General features: G+C 36.9%; 2 protein-coding genes across 7 annotated transcripts in view; one reads left to right on the forward strand and one right to left on the reverse strand.

Moving 5' to 3' along the window:
• Positions 1–25,950, reverse strand: part of nAChRalpha4 (nicotinic acetylcholine receptor alpha4) — a 220,107-nt gene that overhangs the window by 69,200 nt on the left and 124,957 nt on the right. For all 6 annotated transcript variants that reach the window (XM_075291042.1, XM_075291039.1, XM_075291040.1 and 3 more), the window contains 2 exons: positions 22,970–23,085; positions 11,327–11,495 (listed from right to left, as the gene is read on the reverse strand). In XM_075291042.1, the coding sequence (XP_075147157.1) occupies positions 11,327–11,495; positions 22,970–23,085 (285 nt within the window). The remainder of the gene's footprint in view (positions 1–11,326; positions 11,496–22,969; positions 23,086–25,950) is intronic.
• On the forward strand, positions 3,513–4,341 carry LOC142239776 (uncharacterized). The gene has a single exon (XM_075311548.1). It carries the CDS (start codon positions 3,513–3,515, stop codon positions 4,113–4,115), a length of 603 nt encoding a protein of 200 aa, XP_075167663.1. The 3' UTR covers positions 4,116–4,341.

A 25,950-nucleotide genomic window follows, 5' to 3' on the forward strand; every position in this document is an offset into this window, starting at 1 on the left:
GATGTTCATAAGCACCCTAATGGTGATCTTATTGCCCAGAAATCAGTTTTCGGTTGGATCGTGACTGGCAAAGTCTCCCAAACCAAGCCCCTACAGTCGGTGGTATCATTTTACAGCCACATAGAGTTGAATGATCAACTTGCTAGGTTTTGGGAAATCGAAGATGTACCGAAAGTATGCACTATGTCAGAAGAGGATAGATGGTGTGAGGAATTATACCTACGAACGACTTATCGTAATGATAATGGTCGATATGTTGTTTCACTGCCTTTTAAGCGTGAATACCCCAAAGATTTGCAACTTGGTTTGTCCCGGAATATTGCCATTTCTCAATTTAAGCGAAATGAGTCGCGGTTAATGAGAAATCCCGAGCTGAAGATTCAGTATGACAGGGTACTACAAGAGTACGCTGATTTGGGACATATGACCATGGTTGATGAGAATAAGGTAAATTCTTCTAATACTGTGTATTATTTACCCCATCACGCTGTTTTCAAGCCTGACAGCGCCACCACTAAATTACGTGTGGTGTTTAATGCTTCCAGTGTCACTTCTAATGGCGTTAGTCTTAATAACGTATTGTATACTGGACCCGTTCTACAAGCAAATCTAATTGTTTTGATTCTCCGATGGAGATTATTTAGATTTGTCTTCAATGCCGACATCGAGAAGATGTATAGGCAAATTCTGATTCATCCCGATCAGGCGTCATATCAGCGAATTGTTTTCCGTCTACCCCCTGATGATATAATCCAAGATTTCGAATTGAACACGGTCACATTTGGTGTGAACTGTGCCCCATATCTTGCTATTCGGACCCTACTTAGACTTGCTGATGACGTCGAGGGTGAGTTCCCGACTGCTGCGGAGATAATACGTTCGCAGATGTATGTCGATGACATTTTGGCAGGAGCTCACAGTTTAGATGATGCCATGAAGAGCCGTGATGAACTTATGGAAGTTCTAGGTTCTGCTGGGTTTAATCTAAGAAAATGGACTTCTAATGTGCAGGGTCTTTTGTTAGATTTACCCCCCGAATATTTATTGGATAATGACTTTTTGAATATTTCCAATGAAAGTACCGCCAAGACTCTGGGTTTACGTTGGAACGCTGGAAAAGATGTTTTCTTTTTCAAGTTGGTTTCAGCCCCTACTAGATCTTCCGTCACCAAACGAGCTGTTTTGTCTGAGATAGCTAAATTGTTCGATCCAGCAGGTTGGCTGGCCCCTAAGATAATAGTTGCTAAGATTATAATGCAACAAATTTGGAAGGACAAAACAGATTGGGACGAATGTTTGAAACCCATGACTCTGAATAGATGGTTTGCGTTTTTGGACGATTATAGTGAAATCGAACGGATAGAGATCCCCCGATGGGTTGGTTTCAGCCCAGACCATGAAGTTCAGCTTCATGCATTTTGTGATGCTTCTGAGAAAGCATATGCGGCTTCACTATACGTCCGAATTAAAAACGCCCCTGGTGATTATGTCACGCATCTGCTCGCAGCACGAACTAAGGTAGCGCCAATCAAGGTTGAATCCTTGCCCCGTTTAGAGCTCTGCGGTGCAACTCTATTGGCTGATATGGTTGAGACTATTCGCTCCGAGCTGAGTCTCCCAGAAATTGAGACATTCTATTGGACTGATTCGACGATAGTTTTGTCGTGGCTTCAGAAGCCCCCGTGCCACTGGCCTACGTTTGTTGCGAATCGAGTAGCTAACATCTCTACGAAAATCGGTACTAGTAATTGGCATCATGTTCTATCACACGATAATCCCGCCGATATAGCCTCGAGAGGTTCGTCAGCGCGCGATCTTCTAACGAATAACCTTTGGTGGAAAGGTCCCGCTTGGTTATGTCGCCCTCGCTCCGAATGGCCAAAATCTACGTTTAGAATCATGACTAATCTTGAAACTAAACCGATTCAAGTCAATTTGAACCAATTATCCCCTCCTGAGGATATTTTGGCCCGTTTCTCTGATTTATCCAGAGCCCTAAGAGTTTTGTCATATGTATTCAGATTCTTTCATCGAATACACCCGAAGTTTAAATCGACACAGACGCATTCATCCTTCGACTTGGAACAGGGTGAGATCAAGTTTGTGAAAGTTCGTCTTGTTGTCCTCTGCCAGCGTCGACATTTTCCTGAATATGTGGCGCTGGAGAACAATGCGCAGTTATCTCGAAAGAGCCCTTTATTGAATTTCAATCCGTTTATAGATTCTGATGGATTTATGCGGATGAATGGTAGACTTGCGCGTTCCCCTACTCTCACCTATGACGAGAGATTCCCCAAAATTCTACCCTCTGATGCCCGGTTTACCAGATTGTATCTGGAGTACATTCACAAGAATACGGTGCATGGTGAAAATGCATTAATGTTGAGATTAATGAGATTGGAATTTTGGGTACCCAGATTGAAGAATCTCGTAAGGACAATCATCCATAATTGCCGTGCATGCGTATTGTTTCGGAAGAAAACTGTAGACCAAATTATGGCCGCTCTTCCCCCTGAGAGAACTACACTGTCTCGCCCGTTTACATGCACTGGAGTCGACTTGCAGGCCCCTTTGATATAAAGACCTACATTGGTAGAGGTTGCCGTATCACTAAGGGATATGTGCTTGTGTTTGTCTGCTTTGCGACTAAGGCAATTCATTTGGAAGCGACAAATGACATGTCGACTGATTGTTTTATTGCTGCGTTCACCCGATTTTTCTCCCGAAGAGGCTGCCCTTCTAAGATGTTTTCGGATAATGGGACATCTTTTGTAGGAGCTTCTAATGTTCTTGGTAGAGACCAAGCCCGATTTCTCGCTGAAGTGAAGCAAAATCTTATTTCGCTTAACGCCTTCCAATTATTAGAATGGAAATTTATTCCCCCTGGTGCGCCACATATGGGTGGTCTTTGGGAGGCAGGAGTTAAGAGTTTCAAGACTCATCTTAAGAAAGTGTCTCACGCCCAGAAGTTTACTTTTGAAGAGTTCAGCACAATGCTAGCTAGAATCGAGGCATGCCTTAATTCTAGGCCCCTTAGTCCTATGAGCGATAATCCAAACGATTTGGCTCCTTTGACCCCAGGACACTTCCTTATAGGTTCTGCCCTTCTCTCCCCACCGGAGCCCGACACGGCAATTGAGTCGTTAAGTTATGTGAATAGATGGCAGAAACTTAAGGTCCTTTCTCACTCTTTCGCCAAAAGGTGGAAAGAGGAATATCTCGTTGAACTCCATAAGCGAAATAAGTGGAAATTTCCTCAAAGAGATTTTGCCGTTGGTGACCTGGTAGTAATCAGGAAAGATAATTTGCCTCCACCAGAGTGGAAAGTAGGTAGAATCGAAAAGATCTACTTAGGCCCCGACAACAAAGTGCGAGTTGTTGACATCAGGGTTGGAAATTGTACTATTACAAGGCCCGTTGTCAAACTCGTACTACTACCTGTTGATGGACAAAATTAATAACATTTTATTTTCTTTGTGTGTGTGCTGTCCCCATTTTTCGTATTTCCAGACATGTCTGGCCCATCACGTCGTCTAAAAAACGAGCGCCCTGAGGTAGAAGTGGACGTCGCCCAACCAAAGAAGAAGTGTGGTGAGGTGAGATGCAAAGTGTGTCTGCAACCACACGCACTCCGCCTTTGCCCGCGTTTCCGAGCTATGGACCCTGCAAGACGTCGTAAAGCCGTAATGCAATTCGGCTATTGTTTTAATTGCTTGGCGGAGTCACACAAAAGGACTGATTGCAGGAGTCGGAAAAGGTGTATGGAGTGCTGTGGTGAGCACCACACAATGCTCCACCCCAGATTTGTTGGGAACCAGCGGAAGCGCGAAGATCCCCCCAGAGCCGTCGCTAGTCGACCCCAAAAGGTGAAGAAGGCTCCTAGAGCTATCAGACAGCCACCGCAACGTGACTCCCATCAAAGGCGCTCCGATAATGCTCGGCGCCGTAATAATGCCTCCAGGAGGGTAGCACGAAACCCAGAGACCCAGCAGCAGAGAACCATCAGTGGACGATGCACCTGTGGCCACAATCCGACCAACTCCACCACAGTTAGCCCCAATACCGGTCATGGGCCGGCTACTATTGTGATTCACGTCCATTCTGGGTCCCACTGAATTTGAATTTATTTATTTATGTTTTTTGTATTTGTATGTCCATTTGAATTGTAAATTGAATTCTCGTTTTTTATTGTCCCCTAGCTCCTGCTTGCCCCTATGTTGCATTCCTGCAAGGGGGGCGGGATGTTCAGGTTGGCACCCTGTTAGTTTTTAGGTACAATGAATTGTAAAATACACCCCTGAAATTTATAACGAAATATGAAAAAATTGAAATGACATATAATTGAACGAAAGTTGCTCACTAACTTACTCTCTCGCTCAAATACCCGAAGGTACGAATACCCCCGCCAATAAATTAAATTTTAATTTATTTTTTTTTAAACCCGAAATTTAATTGTGTTTTTATTTATTCCCCCCCTCATTGATAAATTATTTTATTTAATTCCCCGCCTTTTCAATAGTGTTAAATGCTAGTAAAAAATTGTTCACTCCTAAATAAATTTATGTGTATGTTTATTATAAAATTATTTATATATTTATGTTTGTGCTCGACTCCACGTTCTTCTTTCGTTAGAGTTTTTGAATTCCTTTCAAAATTTCAAACTTTTATATAAAACAGTTTTTTGTTACAAAATTGTTATTTATGCAATAAAAAATAATATTTTATCCAAAAGCTCAGTCCATTTCGTTTATATCAAGCACTGTTTCTGACTGTAAATCTTTAATAACCCACATTTCGAAGTTTCATTATAAAAATTTAATATAGTATAAATATAAATGTGTAAATTAAAAAAAAATTGGTTCGGTCGGAGCAGGGATTGAACCCACGACCCTTTGCATGCAAGTCAGACATGCGAACCACTGTTCCACGTGGCCAACAAATGTATGTTTCTTGTAAATAATGTTATGTTTGCATGGTCTCGTGGGCGCTGCAAACTATGCTATATAAATGTAACTCATAACGATAATTGTCTACTGGTGACTGTAACAGCCACGTAGCCCAGTGGTAGTGTGTTGGCTTACAAATTCCATGGTTCCCGGTTGTTATTTATGCAATAAAAAATAATATTTTATCCAAAAGCTCAGTCCATTTCGTTTATATCAAGCACTGTTTCTGACTGTAAATCTTTAATAACCCACATTTCGAAGTTTCATTATAAAAATTTAATATAGTATAAATATAAATGTGTAAATTAAAAAAAAGTGTTCGGTCGGAGCAGGGATTGAACCCACGACCCTTGGCATGCAAGGCGGATATGCTAACCACTGCTCCTCGTGGCCAACAAATATATGTTTCTGTTGAATAATGTTTTGTTTGCTTCGGCTCGTGGGCGCTGCAAACTATGCTATACAAATATAACTTATAACGATAATTGTCTTTTGATGGCAATAACAGCTACGTAGCCCAGTGGATAGTGTGTTGGCTAACAAATTGCATGGTCGGCGGTTCGATTCTCCGTCAAGGCGAAAGGTAAAATTTTAAAAAATTATAAAATTGAATAATTTCTTCAACATTATTTGTATCACAGAAAAAGGTGCCAAGAACTAAAAAATTTCGTGGAAGTGAAAATTATGTGAGAGAATGACCACAATATTCTTGGGGAGAAAATTCTTCCAAGCATATAATATTTTTGGGCTCAAAACGCTTCCAAACATATAATATGTTCACATGAAACAAACATATTAATGTTTGGGCAGTATCCAATAATATATGTGCTTCCTGCAAAATATGTTTGGAACACATGTTAGAGAAGCGATTTTTTTTGAGGGTGTACTATATTTAGTATATTTTTGTATTACGCATTCTGAGTAAGTCATAACCGAAAAGTACACGAACACCATTCATTAACTATTTGCATATTCTAAATTTCAGCTTCTAAACATTAAAAACCATAAATACATCCAGATTTGATATCCTATCCCACATAGTGATTAGGGTATAATAACTTTGATCCGTAAAAAATGTGCCTACCAGAAATATAGACTCCATAAAACATACTGATCGACTCGGAATCACCTCCTGAGTCGATCTATTCGTATTCTTCCCTTCATCGGTCGGTCTGTCTATGTATTGTTCGCAGGATTCAGGTCGCAATTATTTTGATGAAACTTGGTTCAGTGTTTTTTTGTCACAAGGACGAACGCTTTTGAATTTGGAAAAAATCGGATCAAATTTAGATATAGCCCCCACACACATGTATCGCCCGATTTCAACAAATGGGGTCGTATTGAGCCTATTTACTAACCGGTCGTCTTCAAATTTAATACAAGATAACTAAGCATCCTTAAAGTAAGCAAAATTTAATCGAAATCGGTTCAGATTTCGAAATCGCACGATTTTCCCAAATTTTTGAACGGAGTAAATATCGTCATTTTCAAGGCAAAAATCGGAATCTGTTATTTTTTGAGCCAAAAGTCGTCAAAATGACGATAAATTGGCAGTCCTGAATCCAAGGAAGGTATAGACATCTTATGTGAATTCACAGCGCTGTACTTTGTCTGCACACCGTAGATGGCACTTTTTCGTCTGCAAATGAGTGATTTTTATACCCTCCATCATAGGATGGGGGTATATTAACTTTGTCATTCCGTTTGTAACACATCGAATTATTGTTCTAAGACCCCATAAAGTATATATATATTCTGGGTCGTGGTGAAATTCTGAGTCGATCTAAGCATGTCCGTCCGTCCGTCCGTCCGTCTGTCTGTTGAAATCACGCTAACTTCCGAACGAAACAAGCTATCGACTTGAAACTTGGCACAAGTAGTTGTTATCGATGTAGGTCCGATGGTATTGAAAATGGGCCATATCGGTCCACTTTTACGTATAGCCCCCATATAAAGGGACCCTCAGATTTGGCTTGTGGAGCCTCTAACAGAAGCATATTTCATCCGATCCGGCTGAAATTTGGTATATGGTCTCTAACAACCATGCAAAAATTGGTCCACATCGGTCCATAATTATATATAGCCCCCATATAAACCGATCCCCAGATTTGGCTTGTGGAGCCTCTAAGAGAAGCATATTTCATCCGATCCGGCTGAAATTTGGTACATGGTGTTGGTAGATGGTCTCTAACAGTCATGCAAAAATTGGTGCACATCGGTCCATAATTATATATAGCCCCCATATAAACCGATCCCCAGATTTGGCTTGTGGAGCCTCTAAGAGAAGCATATTTCATCCGATCCGGCTGAAATTTGGTACATGGTGTTGGTAGATGGTCTCTAACAGTCATGCAAAAATTGGTCCACATCGGTCCATAATTATATATGGACCCCATATAAACCGATCTCCAGATTTGGCTTGCGAAGCCCCAAAGAGAAGAAAATTGCATCCGATCCGGCTGAAATTTGGTACTTGGTATTGTTATATGGTCTCTAATAACCATGCAAAAATTGGTCCACATCGGTTCATAATTATATATAGCCCCCATATAAGCCGATCCCCAGATTTGGCTTGCGAAGTCTCCAAGAGAAGCAAATTTCATCCAATCCGGTTGTAATTTTGAACATGGTGTTAGTATATGATCTTTAACAACCGTGCCAGAATTGGTCCATATCGGTCCATAATTATATATAGCCCCCATATAAAACGTTCTCCAGATTTGACCTCCGGAGCCTCTTGGAGGAGCAAAATTCATCTGATCCGGTTCAAATTAGGAACGTGGTGTTAGTATATGGTCGCTAACAACCATACCAAAATTGGTCCAATCACACAAAAATTGGTCCATATCGGTTCATAATCATGGTTGCCACTAGAGCCAAAATTAATCTACCAAAATTTTATTTATATAGAAAATTTTGTCAAAATTTTATTTCTATAGAAAATTTTGTCAAAATTTATTTCTATAGAAAATTTTGTCAAAATTTTATTTCTATAGAAAATTTTGTCAAAATTTTATTTCTAGAGAAAATTTTGTTAAAATTTTATTCGGTTCACAATAAAATTTTCATCATTGTCAAAATTTTATTTCTATAGAAAATTTTGTTCAAATTTTATTCGGTTCATAATCATGGTTGCCACTCGAGCCAAAAATAATCTACCAAGATTTTATTTCTATAGAATATTTTTACAAAAGTCTATTTCTATAGAAAATTTTGTTAAAATTTTATTTCTGTAGAAATTTTTATCAAAATTTTCTTTCTATAGAAAATTTTGTCAAAATTTTTATTTCTATAGAACATTTTATTTCTATAGAAAATTTTGTTACAATTTTAGTTCTGTAGAAAATTTTGTCAAAATTTTATGTCTACTTTGTCAAACTGAACTATATACGTATTGGATCGATCTTTTTGATTTAATATATACCACGTATGGACTTACATACAATTTAGAAGATGATGTTAGGAGGTTTTAAGATACCTTGCCATAGGCAAGCGTTACCGCAACTTAAGTAATTCGATTGTGGATGGCAGTGTTTAGAAAAAGTTTCTACGCAATCCATGATGGAGGGTACATAAGCTTCGGCCTGGCCGAACTTACGGCCGTATATACTTGTTACCTTTTAATAATATCGAAAATATGAAAAAAACACTAAATGTAAGTGTAGAGATTGACTTATTGTACATAGATGTAATTTGTCCCCTTTTGTTGTTTCTATTGTTGCCAGATTTCAATAAAATTCATCCAAGAAGAAGTTGGAAATTACCAATGAAATGTCGAATAAAAATATGAAATAAAGTCTTTTTATTTGCATAGTAAGAGGCATTAGTTAACAAATTGCCCTTTATTATGGTACTGGGATGTCGGACATAAAATGTTGTGCCTTAAGGTATTCTTGCATACCAGCGACATGCACGGAGTCTGAAAGGATGGTCAGCAAAGTTGAATCGATAATTTCCCATAGAAGAACATACTTGAAGTCAAAAGATGTCAATAAGCTACTTTTTATTAAAAAAAATTATTGGCTCACCCAATATGTTAGTAAAATATTTTTATTAACCGTGGACAATATAGTTTGAGAGCAAACGTACTATCCACTGCGATTTTACTGTCACTGTAGCCATCAACGCAACTGTTGGGCACACACAAGCTGATGTGAAGAAACTTTATTTAAAGAAAACAATCTTTAGTTGATCGATTTCTTACCACAAAATGCCAAATACACCTTTTGGAAACAGAAAAAAATCAGTGATTGATATAAACGAAATGGACTGTGGTTTCCAAACTGTTCTTTCTTTGAGTGTAATACTAAGATAATGAGTAAACTATACTTCCTCCCAGTACAATTTCATATTCTTTAATTATCTTTCGGTATAGTGTAATGTTAAAAAAAAAAAAAAAAAAAAACAAGTATATACGTCCGTAAGTTCGTATGTATCCTCCACCATGGATTGCGTAGAAACTTCTACTGAAGACTGTCATCCACAATCGAATTACTTGGGTTGCGGTAACACTTGCCGATGGCAAGGTATCTTAAAACTTCCTAACACCGTAATATATACCACATAGTCCATACGTGGTATATTTTAAACTAAAAAGGCCGATTAAATACGTATATAATTAAGTTTAAAGTTTCTATAGAAATAAAATTTTGACAACATTTTCTATAGAAATAAAATTTGGAAAAAATTTTCTATAGAGATAAAATTTTGACAAATTTTTCTATAGAAATAAAATTTGGAAAAAATTTTCTATAGAAATAAAATTTCGACAAAATTTTCTATAGAAATAAAATTTTGACAAAATTTTCTATAGAAATAAAATTTTGACAAAATTGTCTATAGAAATAAAATTTTGACAAAATTTTCTATAGAAATAAAATTTTGACAAATTTTTCTATAGAAATAACATTTTGACAATGTTTTCTATAAAAATAAAATTTTGGTAGATTATTTTTGGCCCGAGTGGTAACCATGATTATGAACCGATATAGACCAATTTTTGTGTGATTGGGGATCGGCTATATATAACTATAGACCGATATGGACCAATTATGGCATGGTTATAAGCGGCCTTATAGTAACACCAAGTTGCAAATTTCAACCGGATCGGATGAATTTTGCTCCTCCAAGAGGCTCCGGAGATCAAATCTGGGGAACGGTTTATATGGGGGCTATATATAATTATGGACCGATATGGACCAATTCTTGCGTGTTTGTTAGAGACCACATTCTAACACCATGTTCCAAATTTCAACCGGATCGGATGAATTTCGATTTATATGGGGGCTCTATATAATTATGGACCGATATGGACCAATTCTTGCATGGTTGTTAGAGACCATATACTAACACCACGTACCAAATTTTAACCGGATCGGATGAATTTTGCTCCTCTAAGAGGCTCCGGAGGTCAAATCTGGGGATCGGTTTATATGGGGGTTATATATAAATATAGGCCGATGTGGACCAATTTTTGCATGGTCATTAGATAATATATACCAACACCATGTACCAAATTTCAGCCGGATCGGATGAAATTGGTTCTCTTAGAGGCTGCGGAGGTCAAATCTGGGGATCGGTTTATATGGGGGCTATATGTAATTATGAACCGATATGGACCAATTTTTGCATGGTTGTTAGAGACCATATAATAACACCATGTACTAAATTTCAGCCGGATCGGATGAAATTTGCTTCTCTTAGAGCAATCGCAAGCCAAATTTGGGGGTCCGTTTATATGGCGGCTATATATAATTATGGACCGATATGGACCAATTTTTGCACGGTTGTTAGAGACCATATACTAGCACAATGTACCAAATTTCAGCCGGATCGGATGAAATTTGCTTCTCTTAGAGCATTCGCAAGCCAAATTTGGGGGTCCGTTTATATGGGGGCTATACGTAAAAGTGGACGGATATGGCCCATTTGCAATACCATCCGACCTACATCAATAACAACTACTTGTGCCAAGTTTCAAGACGATAGCTTGTTTCGTTCGGAAGTTAGCGTGATTTCAACAGACGGACGGACATGCTCAGATATATGTGTATATATATATATATATATATATATATATATATATATATATATATATATATATATATATATATATATATATATATATATATATATATATATATATATATATATATATATATATATATATATATATATATATATATATATATATATATATATATATATATATATATATATATATATATATATATATATATATATATATATATATATATATATATATATATATATATATATATATATATATATATATATATATATATATATATATATATATATATATATATATATATATATATATATATATATATATATGTGCATATGTCTTTTATACATACCTTCTCTCCACTGTCGGATGGTAGATAAAATGTTAAAACTGTTAGGAAAGAGATACCCATGCATGGTATTATAATGTTCACTGTATAGAAAAGTGTTTTCCTTCGCATTGTTATGTTAAATGTGATATCCAAGTAGGGCTCGTCACAACACGTGTAAAACTTTTCGTTTCTGAAAGTATGGATAGAGTTAAAAAATTTTTAAAATGAAAAACTGGAATCCATTTAAAACACTCAGATATTCTCAGTAATAATTATATTATTTATGACTTTGTTAGATCAAGATTAAATTAGAAAAGATTTTGTTTATAATTCAGTTACAAAGTTAACTATTAGTAAATTTGAAAGAAACCCTTATTTGATATGACATTTTGTTGTGTGTCAGATTGGCTAAATAATGTCTTGAGATATGAGAATACACATTTCCCATTTTACCTTTTTTATTCATGCTGCTTGTTAGACATATGCCTAACAGCGTAAAATTTTCCCGTTTAAAATATCGTACAATTCTTCTACCGATAAAATAATCTTTTCAAAACAAGGAGCGTAAACTTTTGCAAAAATTTTACATACCCCAATAAAATGAATCAATGGATTGATAAATTTAAGGGTATATTCCGTGTTCAGATATGATAGGGAAGCCGTGGAGGAGGGGTCGCAATATTTGTGAGGAATACCTTGAAGGCATAGTTTCGTACGAAATCTACCCGCGATAGGTTAGGTTAGGTTAAAGTGGCAGCCCGATAAAATTCAGGCTCACTTAGACTATTCAGTCCATTGTGATACCACATTAACTAAAAGTACCTATTACATATGGGCACTTCTAGTTTTAACCGCTGAACCTTCTTGATTATTTTCCTTTGTTGAACCAACCAGATTGTTCCAAAAACAGTAGCAGACTGCTTAAGTTAACGTTTTCCAGATCCGCCAGTAATCTGAAGCTATATGCTCCTAAAAGTTTCTTGCGCTTTACACAAAATGCAGGACACTCACACAAGAGGTGTTTAATTGATTCTTTTTCCTCCGCATCATGACAGCTCATACAATAGTCATTATACTTCGCGCCAATAGTTTTTGCAAAATCGCCTATCAGGCAGCGACCCGTTATAGCAGATATCAGGAGTGATATCTGACGTCTCGAGAACATTAGCATATCTAGTGTGCGGTTTAAGTTGAAATGGGGCCATATTTGCTTGGTGTCGTTACAACCCTTGCAATTCTCCCATCGAACATTTGCCATCATAACAGCCTTCTCACGTAGCATGAGCTTGCAGGTAGCTAGGGGCATACCAACAAATTCTAGTTCCCCTGGAATATGTAAGGTAGTCCCTAGCCTTGCCAACTCATCCGCTTCGCAGTTCCCCGGTATGTTCCTATGGCCAGGCACCCATATTAGGTGAATATTGTACTGCTCAGCCATCTCATTGAGAGATTTGCGGCAGTCGATGGCCGTTTTCGAGTTGAGGAACACAGAGTCCAAGGATTTTATTGCAGGTTGACTGTCTGAGTATATATTAATGCCCACATTTTTTGGAACATTACTTCTCAGCCAATTCGCCACCTCTCTTATTGCTAATATTTCAGCCTGAAAAACACTACAGTGATTAGGTAATCTTTTCGCTATTCGAAGTTCCAGATCATTAGAATATACTCCGAACCCCACTTGTCCATCCAATTTGGAGCCATCAGTGTAGAAATCTATATATTCTTTATTCCCCGGGGTCTGTGTGCACCACGCCTCACTGTTGGGGATTAGAGTCTCAAACTTCTTGTCGAAAAGTGGACTCGCCAAAGTGTAATCCACTACGTTAGGCACATCTGGCATTATTTTGAGGACAGAACTGTGACCGTAACCTTTTTCCGACCACAGCGATAGTTCGCGCAACCGCACAGCCGTTGTTGCAGCTGACTGTTTGGCCAAAATGTCTAAAGGCAATAGATGCAGCACGACATTAAGGGAATTTGTTCCTGTCTTGCTGAATGCGCCTGAAATACACAAACACGCCATACGCTGAACTTTATCTAAACAAGTCGGTTTCTGAAGTGCCGGCCACCAGACTACAACACCATATAGCATTATAGGTCTAACCACTGCCGTGTATAGCCAATGCACAATTTTTGGTTTCAGTCCCCACTTTTTTCCTATTGCCTTTTTGCACGAGTACAAAGCTACAGTTGCCTTTCTCGCCCTTTCTTCAATATTAAGCTTAAAGTTCAGCTTCCTGTCCAAAATAACGCCAAGGTATTTTGCACATTCACCAAAGGGAATTTCAATACCCCCTAAGGAAATAGGCCTATCCGTGGGAGTTTTGCGATCTTTGCAGTACATGACTAATTCTGTCTTTGCAGGATTTACCCCAAGACCATTGTCTTTCGCCCATTTCTCAGTTATCCGGAGGGCCCTCTGAATAATATCTCTGATTGTGGATGGGAATTTTCCCCTGACTGCCAGAGCCACATCATCTGCGTATGCCACCACTTTTATCCTTTCTTTTTCTAGAGTAACCAGAAGGCTATTTATAGCAACATTCCAAAGAAGAGGTGATAGAACTCCTCCTTGGGGAGTGCCTCTGTTCACATACCTTTGTATGTTTGCTTGTCCTAGTGTGGCTGAAATACGTCTCTTCATTAGCAGTTCGTCTAACAGCCTGAGTATACATGGATCAACATTCAGAGTTGTCAGTCCATTTAATATCGAGCTCGGATGGACATTATTGAACGCCCCTTCGATGTCTAGAAACGCCACGATTGTGTATTCTTTGACAGATAGTGAGCTTTCAATAAAGCTGACTAGTTCATGTAGTGCGGTCTCAGTAGACCTGCCCTTCGAGTATGCATGCTGTCCTTTCGAGAACCACCTTGAATCGATGCTAGTTCTAAGATAAATATCTATCATCCTCTCCAGAGTCTTAAGTAGGAATGAGGATAAGCTGATTGGTCGGAAATCCTTCGCCCTCGAGTGAGAGGCTTTTCCCGCTTTAGGTATGAAAACGACTTTTGTTTCCCTCCACTTTCCTGGGATGTATGATAAGTTGATACATCCTTTATATATCACTGACAACCAGGGGATAATTTTGTCAGTTACAGCTTGTAACTCCGCCGGAGTAATTCCATCAGGTCCGGGGGATTTGAATGGTCCAAAGCTATTTAGCGCCCATCTTATTCTAGTTTCCGATACAATTTCCTCGACAGGAAACGACCGCTGAGCAACTGTGGCACCGCCAGTACATGGTTCAACCGTCTGATTTCCAGGAAAATGTATGTCCAATAGTACCTCCAGCGTCTCCTCACTGGACGTTGTCCAATTTCCCTCCGATGTTTTAATGAAACCTGGAGCGGAGTTGGTGGATGCTAGAACCTTCCGTAGTCTGGAAGCCTCGGACGTATTCTCAATACTGCTGCAGTAGTCATTCCAAGAGTTATGCTGAGCCTTTCTCAGTTCTCGCTTGTATCCTCTCAGATTCCTCTTGTAAGCGTCCCAGTCCTCAGGGGCTCTGGTGGACTTTGCCTTGTTAAAGAGCTTCCTGCAGGATTTCCTCGTATTACTTAATTCCGTAGACCACCATGGTGGTCGATGTTTCCCCCTTGGCTTTCCTCTAGGGCATGCAGCTTTCAGTGAGATGTTGAAGGCCTTCGTAATCCGCTCCACTGCGTGTTCGATATCTTGCACATTTCTCATATTTGTCTCTGTTATTTCCGGTATCATCATATTGAACGATTCCCTATACCTATTCCAGTCAGCTTTCCTAACATTTGGCGAAAATATGGTCTTGGTGATATGAACATCAAATTTGAAACTGATGTAGCGATGATCTGAGAAGCTGTGTTCACTTAAAACCTGCCACTCAGATATCATTTCATTCAGTTCTTGCGAGGCCAAGGTGATGTCCAAAACCTCTTGCCTGTTTTTAGTGACAAAGGTTGGGGCATCTCCCTTGTTGCAAACTACCAGATTAGTACGCAAAATAAACTCTATTAGCGACTCTCCCCTTGCATTGGTATCACTACTTCCCCAAATACTATGATGCGCATTCGCATCGCATCCCATAATGAGTTTCGTCTTTGTTTTCAGTGACTCCTCAACTAAGGTCTTAACGGCACATGGAGGCATCTCCCTGTCATGTCCCATATAGACCGAAGATACCCAATATTTGCATTTGGCTATTTCTAAATTGGCAACGACAGTGTCTGCATTGCACATTGAAGGAAGCAGAAACAAGTTAAGCTCGTTTTTAGCAATTATACAGGCTCGAATTACATCATTACCAGTATACTGCAATAGTTTGAACCCCGGAGTACTTAATTCACATATTTTGTTTCTATAAACATATGGTTCTTGAATAAGAACTATGTCTATGTCCCCTTTCATCAGGAGAACTTTTAAGGCAGCACATGCAGCCTTACAATGATGAAGATTTATCTGGAGGATCCGTAGGACCATCGAGATTTTCAACAACCGTCACATCAGCCGCTTCAATCGAGTCATCAAGAATGTCCTCTTCAGAGATATCGGTGACTCTCGCAATAACCATAGGTTCGACTTTGGTGAGTTCTGAGGCAATAGAAGCCTCCTCACGCATACGGTATCTATCCATGTCTTCAACTTTGCTATCTCCCTCGACTTCGCAAGAGGATCCGCTTACTTCTGATTCAGACAGAGGCTTGTCCATTTCTGAATCCTTTAGCTGATCGTTTTTATACACCTTCATTTGGATATAATGAAAGCCATAACATACACGGCCCTGGGACTTTTCCAGATGTGGCAAAGACTGAGTGTTCAATATAAACACTGCATGCCGTCTTGGTCCATCCACTTCATCCAAACGGCCAACCTTCCAATCAGCTGTTGGAAGATCTGGATTGCATCGTTTCAGTCTATTTAAAATAGATTCAGGGTCAGAAGGGTTTGCAGGTATCCAGGCATGTGCTCTAGGTCTAGCCGGTATGTCTTTCTTCTCGACTAACTCTAGAGCAGCTCCTTCCCAAACTTCACCAATTAGTATCAGAGCAGCTTTAAAACATTCTATAGACCTCTGGTCCTCAAATGCGACTAGCTTAAATCGTCCTTGATACCAACCAGCCTCTTGGTGTCGAGGATCTGGGCCGGGAAACTTTTCCAGCACCTGTGAGTAGACGACAGACAGAGCATTCTCAATTTCCCCCCATTTTTGCTTTGGAACCATACCGTCCAATGCTCCTTTATTAATGATAGCCATCACAAGGCTATCTTTAGCAACTGAGGCAAACGATCTTTGATCCCTTTTGGAGGATGGCAGCTCATCCGGCGATCGTTCCCTTTTTCCAGTCTCAAGAATTCCTTGAGCCCATTTTAAGGAATCGCTTTGTTTAGCCGACAGCGTGCTTGGGTCGACTGATCCTAACTTCTTTAGGATAAACAAAGCATTTCTGCGTTCCTTGAATCTCTTTCGTGAGGGATTACCTCCTTTTGATGTCGTTACCTTAGAAAAAGTTCGACTTGTCAGAGTGTCGCCACCTGTCGACCCGTCTACAGGTCGACTAACTGGGCCTAACTCTTGGTCATTGCCCAGATTTATAACTCCAGTCGATACCCGTCCACTGGGCCCTGAAGTTAGCAACCCAGTGGATGACTTGGAATTTCGCTGCATGGTGGCTTAATATCCCACCACACTTGAAATTCGTAGTAGGTACCTATTACGATGAGTTTATCCGCTATTGAAAAACACGTCCGTTCCGTTCGACGGTTGAATAGAGATTCCCGCGATAAGAGAGTAGATTATGTATTTGTTGAACTGGTGTCTACTTCAAGGAAGATTTTAGTTGGATGTTGTTATCGACCCAATAATACGATAAGTTGGATCAGTTTCAGATTAAATTAGGATCCATTACATTGGGGTATGAAGACGTATTTATTACCGGTGATTTTAATTCGAATATTCTCGTCAATTTCACATTAACGGATAATATGTTGGCTATTGGGTTACACGCAAAGAAAAAAAAAACGTTTGGAAAACGTGTACCGAAAACGTTTTTCTTTTGTTAGAGTTTTTTGAATTGCTTCGAAAATTTTAAACTTTTATCACCAAAAAAATTCGTTTGTTACAAAATTTTTATTTTTTCAATAAAAAAGTTATTTTTGAAACAACAACACAGTCCATTTCTTTTATATCAAACACTGTTCTTTTCTGACTTTAGGTCTTTAATAAGACACATTTTACAGTTAAAAATTTAATATAGTACAATGTAATGTTCAACATTTTTTCGGAATCTTCCGAACATATCTGGAATATATGTAAAAACAAAAAAAAAACTTTGGTCGAAGTCGGGATCGAACCCACGACCCTTGGCATGCAAGTCGGACGTAGCAACCACTGCTCCACGGTGTCAAACTAAATGTTTGTTTCTGTTAAATAAACTTTGTTTATTCGGTTCGTGGGCGCCGCAAGCTATGCTATATAAATATAACTTATATGGATAATTATCTATTGATGACCATAACAGGTACATAGCTCAGTGGTTAGTGTGTTGGCTTACAAAGTACATGGTCCGCGGTTCGATTCTCCGTCCAGGCGAAAGGTAAAAACAATTTTAAAAATTTATAAAATCGTATCATTTCTTCTACATTGTTGGTATTACAGGAAAAGGTGTTAAGAACTAAAAAATCTCGTGGATTTGAGAAAGATGTGAGGGAAAATGCAATTAGCAAGAAAACAAAGTTTATTTTTTGAGTTAGTCTTTATGAAATTGTTTTTACATCCTGGAAAAGAATAAACGTTTATCACAAAAAGTATATACTTTTCTTCCAATTAAAATTAAAAATGGGATTAAAATATGAAACATTCTACCATATTCTGGCGTACACATACATGGGAGCTGTATCTAAATCTGAATCGATTTTGACCAAATTTAACATGCATAGTTAGAATAATAATTCTGCAATCTCTGCAAAATTTCACGTAATTGGGAGTATAACTTTGGCCTCCGTGGTCATATGAGTGTAAATCGTGCGAAGGATATATATCTAAATCTGAACCGATTTCAACCAAATTTGGCACACATAACGATACTATTAAACGTACTCCTTGTGCAAAATTTGAAGCATGTCAGAGCAAAATTGTGACTTTTGAGGTCATATAAGTTTAAATCGGACGAAAGATATATATGGGAGCTATATCTAAATCTGAACCGATAAATAAACCAAACGATAAACCAAATTTGGTACACTTACCGATACTATTAAGCACACTCCTGGTGCAAAATTTGAAGCAAGTCAAGGCAAAACTCTGGCTTTTTAGGTCATATAAGTGCAAATCGGACGAAAGATATATATGGAAGTTTTATCTAAATCTGAACCGATTTAATTAATAGAATATCAATACTGCTCTCTATGCAAAATTTCATGAAAATCGGTATTAAACTTTGGCCTCTGTGGTCATATGTGTCTAAATCGGACGAAAAATATATATGGGAGCTATATCTAAATCTGAACCGATTTGACTGATGTTTTGCAACTTTTTCGAGACTCCTAAAATAATCGGATGTACGGAATTTGAAGAACATCGGTTGATAAACACGCCAATTATGACCAGATCGGGGATAAATATATATGACAGCTAAAGGGTGGTTAAAATTTCAAAGGCCGATGTTGATTTTGAATAAAACACAAACGTTATTGTTGTTTTTGATCTCAGCTTAAAGCCATGCATTGACTAAACTACAAGTGTAGCTTAACCAACAGAGGAAAAGTATGCTTGTCAAATTTATTTGGGCAAAGCCCAATAGACTGCAAGATGGTTGGATGTACAGCTGTTTCGGAATTACCACATTCCTCATCAGCATCCTCTACTTGCAGCAAAACTATCAACCAATTATCAGAATAAATTCGGGTAATTCACTCAACCCAAAGTGAACTACACTTGAACCTCCCGAAAAAGGGTTTGATAGTCGGCTACTGCCTAAACAAATTTGCAAGCATATCTCCTTTCCTTTGCCAAACTCAAATCATCGATTTGAATGTATATGGCTGGGTTTGTTTTTGAGCGTGCTTCCTCTATCTTCATTCGTTTTGTTTGTTATTGTTGGCTTCTCTTCAATCGTTATTGTTGTTTTTGATCTCATCCGCACAACAAAAACTAGCCAAATCGATTAAATATATCTTGCCATATATCTTTTATATGGATTGAAAATATGGAAACTGAAGTTAATTAGTTTCCAAGCAAAAACTGGGTAAACACTAGTGATTCTTTCAGTAATACCGGTAATCAAAGAGTTACTACTTGCAGTATTACCTGGGATTTAAAAATAATAACTTTCCTGTATAGGCAAAAAGTGATTCTTTCTATTAATACCGGTAATCAAAATCATATCTTGAGGTCCGGGTTCGGCTTTACAGTGGTCACCGTTAATAGTAGCGATAGGAAATGCCAAATTACATTTCAGAAAAAAATTGTCAATAAAATAAACCTTTGTTTTCTAAAGTTATATAGTACACAATTTATATTACAAAATAACATCATTGAATAGATCCATGTCGTGGGTGAGTTCGCACTTTTTGGGTATCTTTATGGTAAAGATATTATTTTTGGAGAGCTTTTATGCTTGCGAAAAAGTACTTATTTTTCGACTACTGGTATGCTTGCACGGAAGTACTTTCCTCCAATGTCATGCCCGTGTAAAAGTATTACTACTGATATATGTGCGAGGAAGTTGTTACCAATTTGGGGCAGGCATACTTGTACTCATACCTGGTAATATGAGTTTTTGTTGGGTTAGTTCTACTAAGATAGAATATTACTTTTTTAAGAAGCAATTACTAAGCAATTACTGAGTAACCACCCAACGTGCGAATAAAAGTATTTCCTTTATTGTATATCATAAGCCATAGTTTTGTGTAATAATAATAATATTTTGAAATAAAGTACTGATAGTTGTAGAAAATTGACTTGTATTGTACGAAAAATTTGCTTTGTTGTATACAGGCTAGATTCCTTAATTTCTCTACTTTTTTGAAAAATATACTGACAAACAGTTTATTTGAAACCAATTTCTAAATATAGGTTTCCCAAGAAATTGTTAATTTTTTCGGATAGCAGGAATATTTCAAATGAGTAGTAATAATGAACTAACATACGATTCAATACATGAACAAATTTATAAGAAAACCAATAAGGAAAGTCTAAAGTCGGGCGGGGCCGACTATATTATACCCTGCACCACTTTGTAGATCTAAATTTTCGATACCATATCACATCCGTCAAATGTGTTGGGGGCTATATATAAAGGTTTGTCCCAAATACATACATTTAAATATCACTCGATCTGGAAGAATTTGATAGACTTCTACAAAATCTATAGACTCAAAATTTAAGACGGCTAATGCACTAGGGTGGAACACAATGTTAGTAAAAAAAAATATGGGAAGCGTTTAGATCTGAAGCAATTTTAAGGAAACGTCAAAAAAGTTTATTTATGATTTATCGCTCGATATATATGTATTAGAAGTTTAGGAAAATTAGAGTCATTTTTACAACCTTTCGACTAAGCAGTGGCGATTTTACAAGGAAAATGTTGGTATTTTGACCATTTTTATCGAAATCAGAAAAACATATATATGGAAGCTATATCTAAATCTGAACCGATTTCAACCAAATTTGGCACGCATAGCAACAATGCTTATTCTCCTCCCTGTGCAAAATTTCAACTAAATCGGAGTTAAAAATTGGCCTCTGTGGACATATGAGTGTAAATCGGGCGAAAGCTATATATGGGAGATATATCGAAATCTGAACCGATTTCAACCAAATTTGGCACGCATAGCAACAATGCTAATTCTACTCCCTGTACAAAATTTCAACTAAATCGGAGTTAAAAATTGGCCTCTGTGGACATATGAGTGTAAATCGGGCGAAAGCTATATATGGGAGATATATCCAAATCTGAACCGATTTCAACCAAATTTGGCACGCATAGCTACAATGCTAATTCTACTCCCTGTGCAAAATTTCAACTAAATCGGAGTTAAAAATTGGCCTCTGTGGTCATATGAGTGTAAATCGGGCGAAAGCTATATATGGGAGCTATATCTAAATCTGAACCGATTTTGCTGATATTTTGCAAGTTTTTCGAGACTCATAAAATATTTGGATGTACGGAATTTGAGGAAGATCGGTTGATATACACGCCAATTATGACCAGATAGGTGAAAAATATATATGGCAGCTATATCTAAATCTGAACCGATTTTTTCCAAAATCAATAGGGATCGTCTTTGAGCTGAAACAGAACCCTATACCAAATTTTAGGACAATCGGACTAAAAGTGCGAGCTGTACTGTGCACACAAAAATACATCAACAGACAGACAGACGGACAGACAGACAGACGGACAGACAGACGGACAGACAGACGGACAGACAGACGGACAGACGGACATCGCTAAATCGACTCAGAATTTAATTCTAAGCCGATCCGTATACTAAAAGGTTGGTCTATGATTACTCCTTCTTGGCGTTACATACAAATGCACAAACTTATTATACCCTGTACCACAGTAGTGGTGAAGGGTATAACAAGTAAGGAAAGTCTAAAGTTGGGCGGGGCCGACTATATTATACCCTGCACTACTTTGTAGATCTAAATTTTCGATACCATATCACATCCGTCAAATGTGTTAGGGGCTATATATATATAGCCCCTTATGTCCCAAATACATAAGGATACCACCGTGGTGCAATGGTTAGCATGCCCGCCTTGCATACACAAGGTCGTGGGTTCGATTCCTGCTACGACCGAACACCAAAAAGTTTTTCAGCGGTGGATTATCCCACCTCAGTAATGCTGGTGACATTTCTGAGGGTTTCAAAACTTCTCTAAGTGGTTTCACTGCAATGTGGAACGCCGTTCGGACTCGGTTATAAAAAGGAGGTCCCTTGTCATTGAGCTTAACATGGAATCGGGCAGCACTCAGTGATAAGAGAGAAGTTCACCAATGTGGTATCACAATGGACTGAATAGTCTAAGTGAGCCTGATACATCGGGCTGCCACCTAACCTAACCTAACCTAACATGCTGACATGGTTATTATTATAAGGAAGATAATGATTTATATAGATTATTTTTCACCATATAGTTGTTATTGATAGTAATTGTATGTGTGAGTTATGTTAGAACACAAATGACAAGAACCAAATTTATTTGTCTATTGCATAATTAAAAAAATAATAAAATATTAAATATGTTTTATAAGAAACACATATTTTCTTTTATTTCAAATAAAACTAAATACGATTTTGGGGGCGCAATATATAAATCAAATAGTTGATTGATTTTTGTCGCGAAATGAATTAAAATTTTAATTGAATCAATTAAAACTGTGATTGATTTTTATGTTAAAAATGTTTTTAATTGATACAATCACACAATTAATTGATTCCGTGACAAAAGTCAATTGAATCGTGAAATTCGTGTTGGTTTTCAATCAAAATGGGTGATAGATACTATCATTTTCGTGATTGAAGACATTTCAATTAAAAAAAATTATTGAATCCGCGATTGAAATGAAAAAAAAAATTTTTTGTGTGTATACATATTTAATAGAGAATGAACTTTTGTGTTACTGAAAATATCTGAGCTCGAAATGTAACAATATGTACTTATGTGTGGATCTTACCTTACTGCTGGCACTTCCAGGATATCCCATTCCACAGACATGTAAAATTCGGATAAATCAACTCCAACATCGACTACATTGCTTCCTTGTTGTTCGTCCATGTGCCTCAGGTCCACCTTGATTGCAAGTATGTATAATAAAAAAATAGATTTTATTCCACGTAAATATTATAGTTATAGTTTCATGTATATATAAATATATTATAGCAATTCAAAATTATTCTGCATTCTTGACATCAACAAAGCACATCGCCACCCAATCTGCAATTGGACATGGGAACATTAATCATCCAAAAGATTTTTTTTTTGTTAGCAGACATGGTAAAATTATACAAAGCTTTATAAACACTGAAGTAAATTGCTGTCACATCTTGCATTTTAGGTGGCGATATATGTATAGATATATGTAAATAAATTTCAAGACATCATTGATCAAGAGAAACAACCAAATGCAAAAGTAAAACAAAAATTTTATTTAAAAAACAATGTAATTTTTATTAGTATAAAGAGATATATGGAAAAATCTCCAAAGCGATTATACAAAATACACAAAAACCTATTTTGAAATTAGTAAGGTTTTATTAAATTAAATTTATTTATTAGATTTAAAAAGGTTTAGAATGTTTTAATTGTTCAAATACTAAACTACTTTTATTTAGACTATGCACACGAAAGGATCAAATCAATCAAAAAAAATTATAATAATAATCCATGCACTACAAATTCTATATAGCGGAACGGAACCGTTTGTTATAAAACTTATTTTAATCTAGATAGATAAATTCGATAACATACAAAAAAACTACGTTTCAAAATCATTTACTCTACAACAATGCAATTAACAATAGAAGTTAAGTCGTTTTCCGTTAAGCCCTACCCTCCGAAGCTTTGTGTTGTATTGAACTGCCATATAACTAAGAGATAATGTTGTTTATTATTAAACACGTTTTAAAACATAAAAAAATGATATAAAGGGTGATTCTTTTGAGGTTAGGATTTTCATGCATTAGTATTTGACAGATCACGTGGGATTTCAGACATAGTGTCAAAGAGAAAGATGCTCAGTATGCTTTGACATTTCATCATGAATAGCCGAACGATCTGCCACAACGTCGAATTTTCAGTGAATGGGCCCTAGAAAAGTTGGCAGAAAATCCGCTTTTTTATCGACAAATTTTGTTCAGCGATGAGGCTCATTTCTGGTTGAATGGCTACGTAAATAAGCAAAATTGCCGCATTTGGAGTGAAGAGCAACCAGAAGCCGTTCAAGAACTGCCCATGCATCCCGAAAAATGCACTGTTTGGTGTGGTTTGTACGCTGGTGGAATCATTGGACCGTATTTTTTCAAAGATGCTGTTGGACGCAACGTTACGGTGAATGGCGATCGCTATCGTTCGATGCTAACAAACTTTTTGTTGCCAAAAATGGAAGAACTGAACTTGGTTGACATGTGGTTTCAACAAGATGGCGCTACATGCCACACAGCTCGCGATTCCATGGCCATTTTGAGGGAAAACTTCGGAGAACAATTCATCTCAAGAAATGGACCGGTAAGTTGGCCACCAAGATCATGCGATTTGACGCCTTTAGACTATTTTTTGTGGGGCTACGTCAAGTCTAAAGTCTACAGAAATAAGCCAGCAACTATTCCAGCTTTGGAAGACAACATTTCCGAAGAAATTCGGGCTATTCCGGCCGAAATGCTCGAAAAAGTTGCCCAAAATTGGACTTTCCGAATGGACCACCTAAGACGCAGCCGCGGTCAACATTTAAATGAAATTATCTTCAAAAAGTAAATGTCATGGACCAATCTAACGTTTCAAATAAAGAACCGATGAGATTTTGCAAATTTTATGCGTTTTTAAAAAAAAAAAAAGTTATCAAGCTCTTAACAAATCACCCTTTATTTTCCACAAACATGCGAATGGGTTTCCAAATGATGAAGGTATTGATAAGTTCATGCACCAATCTACAAACAGTTCTTTTTTATTCTCTCGAATAACTACTTAGTAGTATGAGAATGTATTATGGAAAGTTATATTTTTATTTTTTATCAAAAATGCTTTATGCTGATAAAATTGACACTATATAATTTTTAGGCAGAAAATCTTTAACCATCATTTTATAAATTTTACGATTTCATATAACAAAAAAGACAATAGCCTTCAAATTATAAAAAAAACACCATGGTAAAATTTTCTTTTTTCAATTCCTAACATACATGTTAAAATTTTTTATTATTCACTGGAGGTAGGCTTGCCAGATCAAAAAACTTGATTAAAAACATTTACAAATAAACTCTTAAAAATACTCATACTATTTGGTTTAATTGAATTTTTTATTTTTTTTTTTTGGGATAAAAATTATTAGAATAAAAGCAAATATATCATAAAAAGAAGAAATGACAGAATGAATGTAAAAGAAATAAAAACAATATAACAAAAAAATTTCAGCCTTTATATATTTAAGGAAAACTTATTTGCCACATATAATTCGTATTCTTAGATACAGAATTAATTAATTCTCCACCATGGGGTTTTGTAAAAAAATGTTTAAAGTTTTTTAAATCCTCATTCAAAATTATTGTCACTAATAGTTCAGCTTTCATTAGATCAAAGGTCATTTTATTCCTATCTTTGGTATATAAATTATTTAGAACACTAAATGCTTTTTCACAAAATACATCGATTATTGGGTTAGAGAACCAAATGAGGTATATACCTAAAGATAACTATATTTTTAAATTATAATGGCACAGAAAAAATATGTATCATATTAGTCATTATAAATACAACTATAGTTTTAATGATAGTAAAAATATGCTCTTTCGATGAGTTTTCAAATAAATTAGAGAGAAAATCATGTACCTGACCATTCAATTTTTTGACTTTTTGCCAGGGAAAAAATTATTTTCATATGTGACGTATAGACATGTCTAGAACCATTACATGACCATAAAGACCACGTACATTTTTTTGTGA

Source organism: Haematobia irritans, chromosome 1, assembly GCF_050003625.1.
Source record: "Haematobia irritans isolate KBUSLIRL chromosome 1, ASM5000362v1, whole genome shotgun sequence".
Classification (NCBI taxonomy): Eukaryota; Metazoa; Arthropoda; class Insecta; order Diptera; family Muscidae; genus Haematobia; species Haematobia irritans.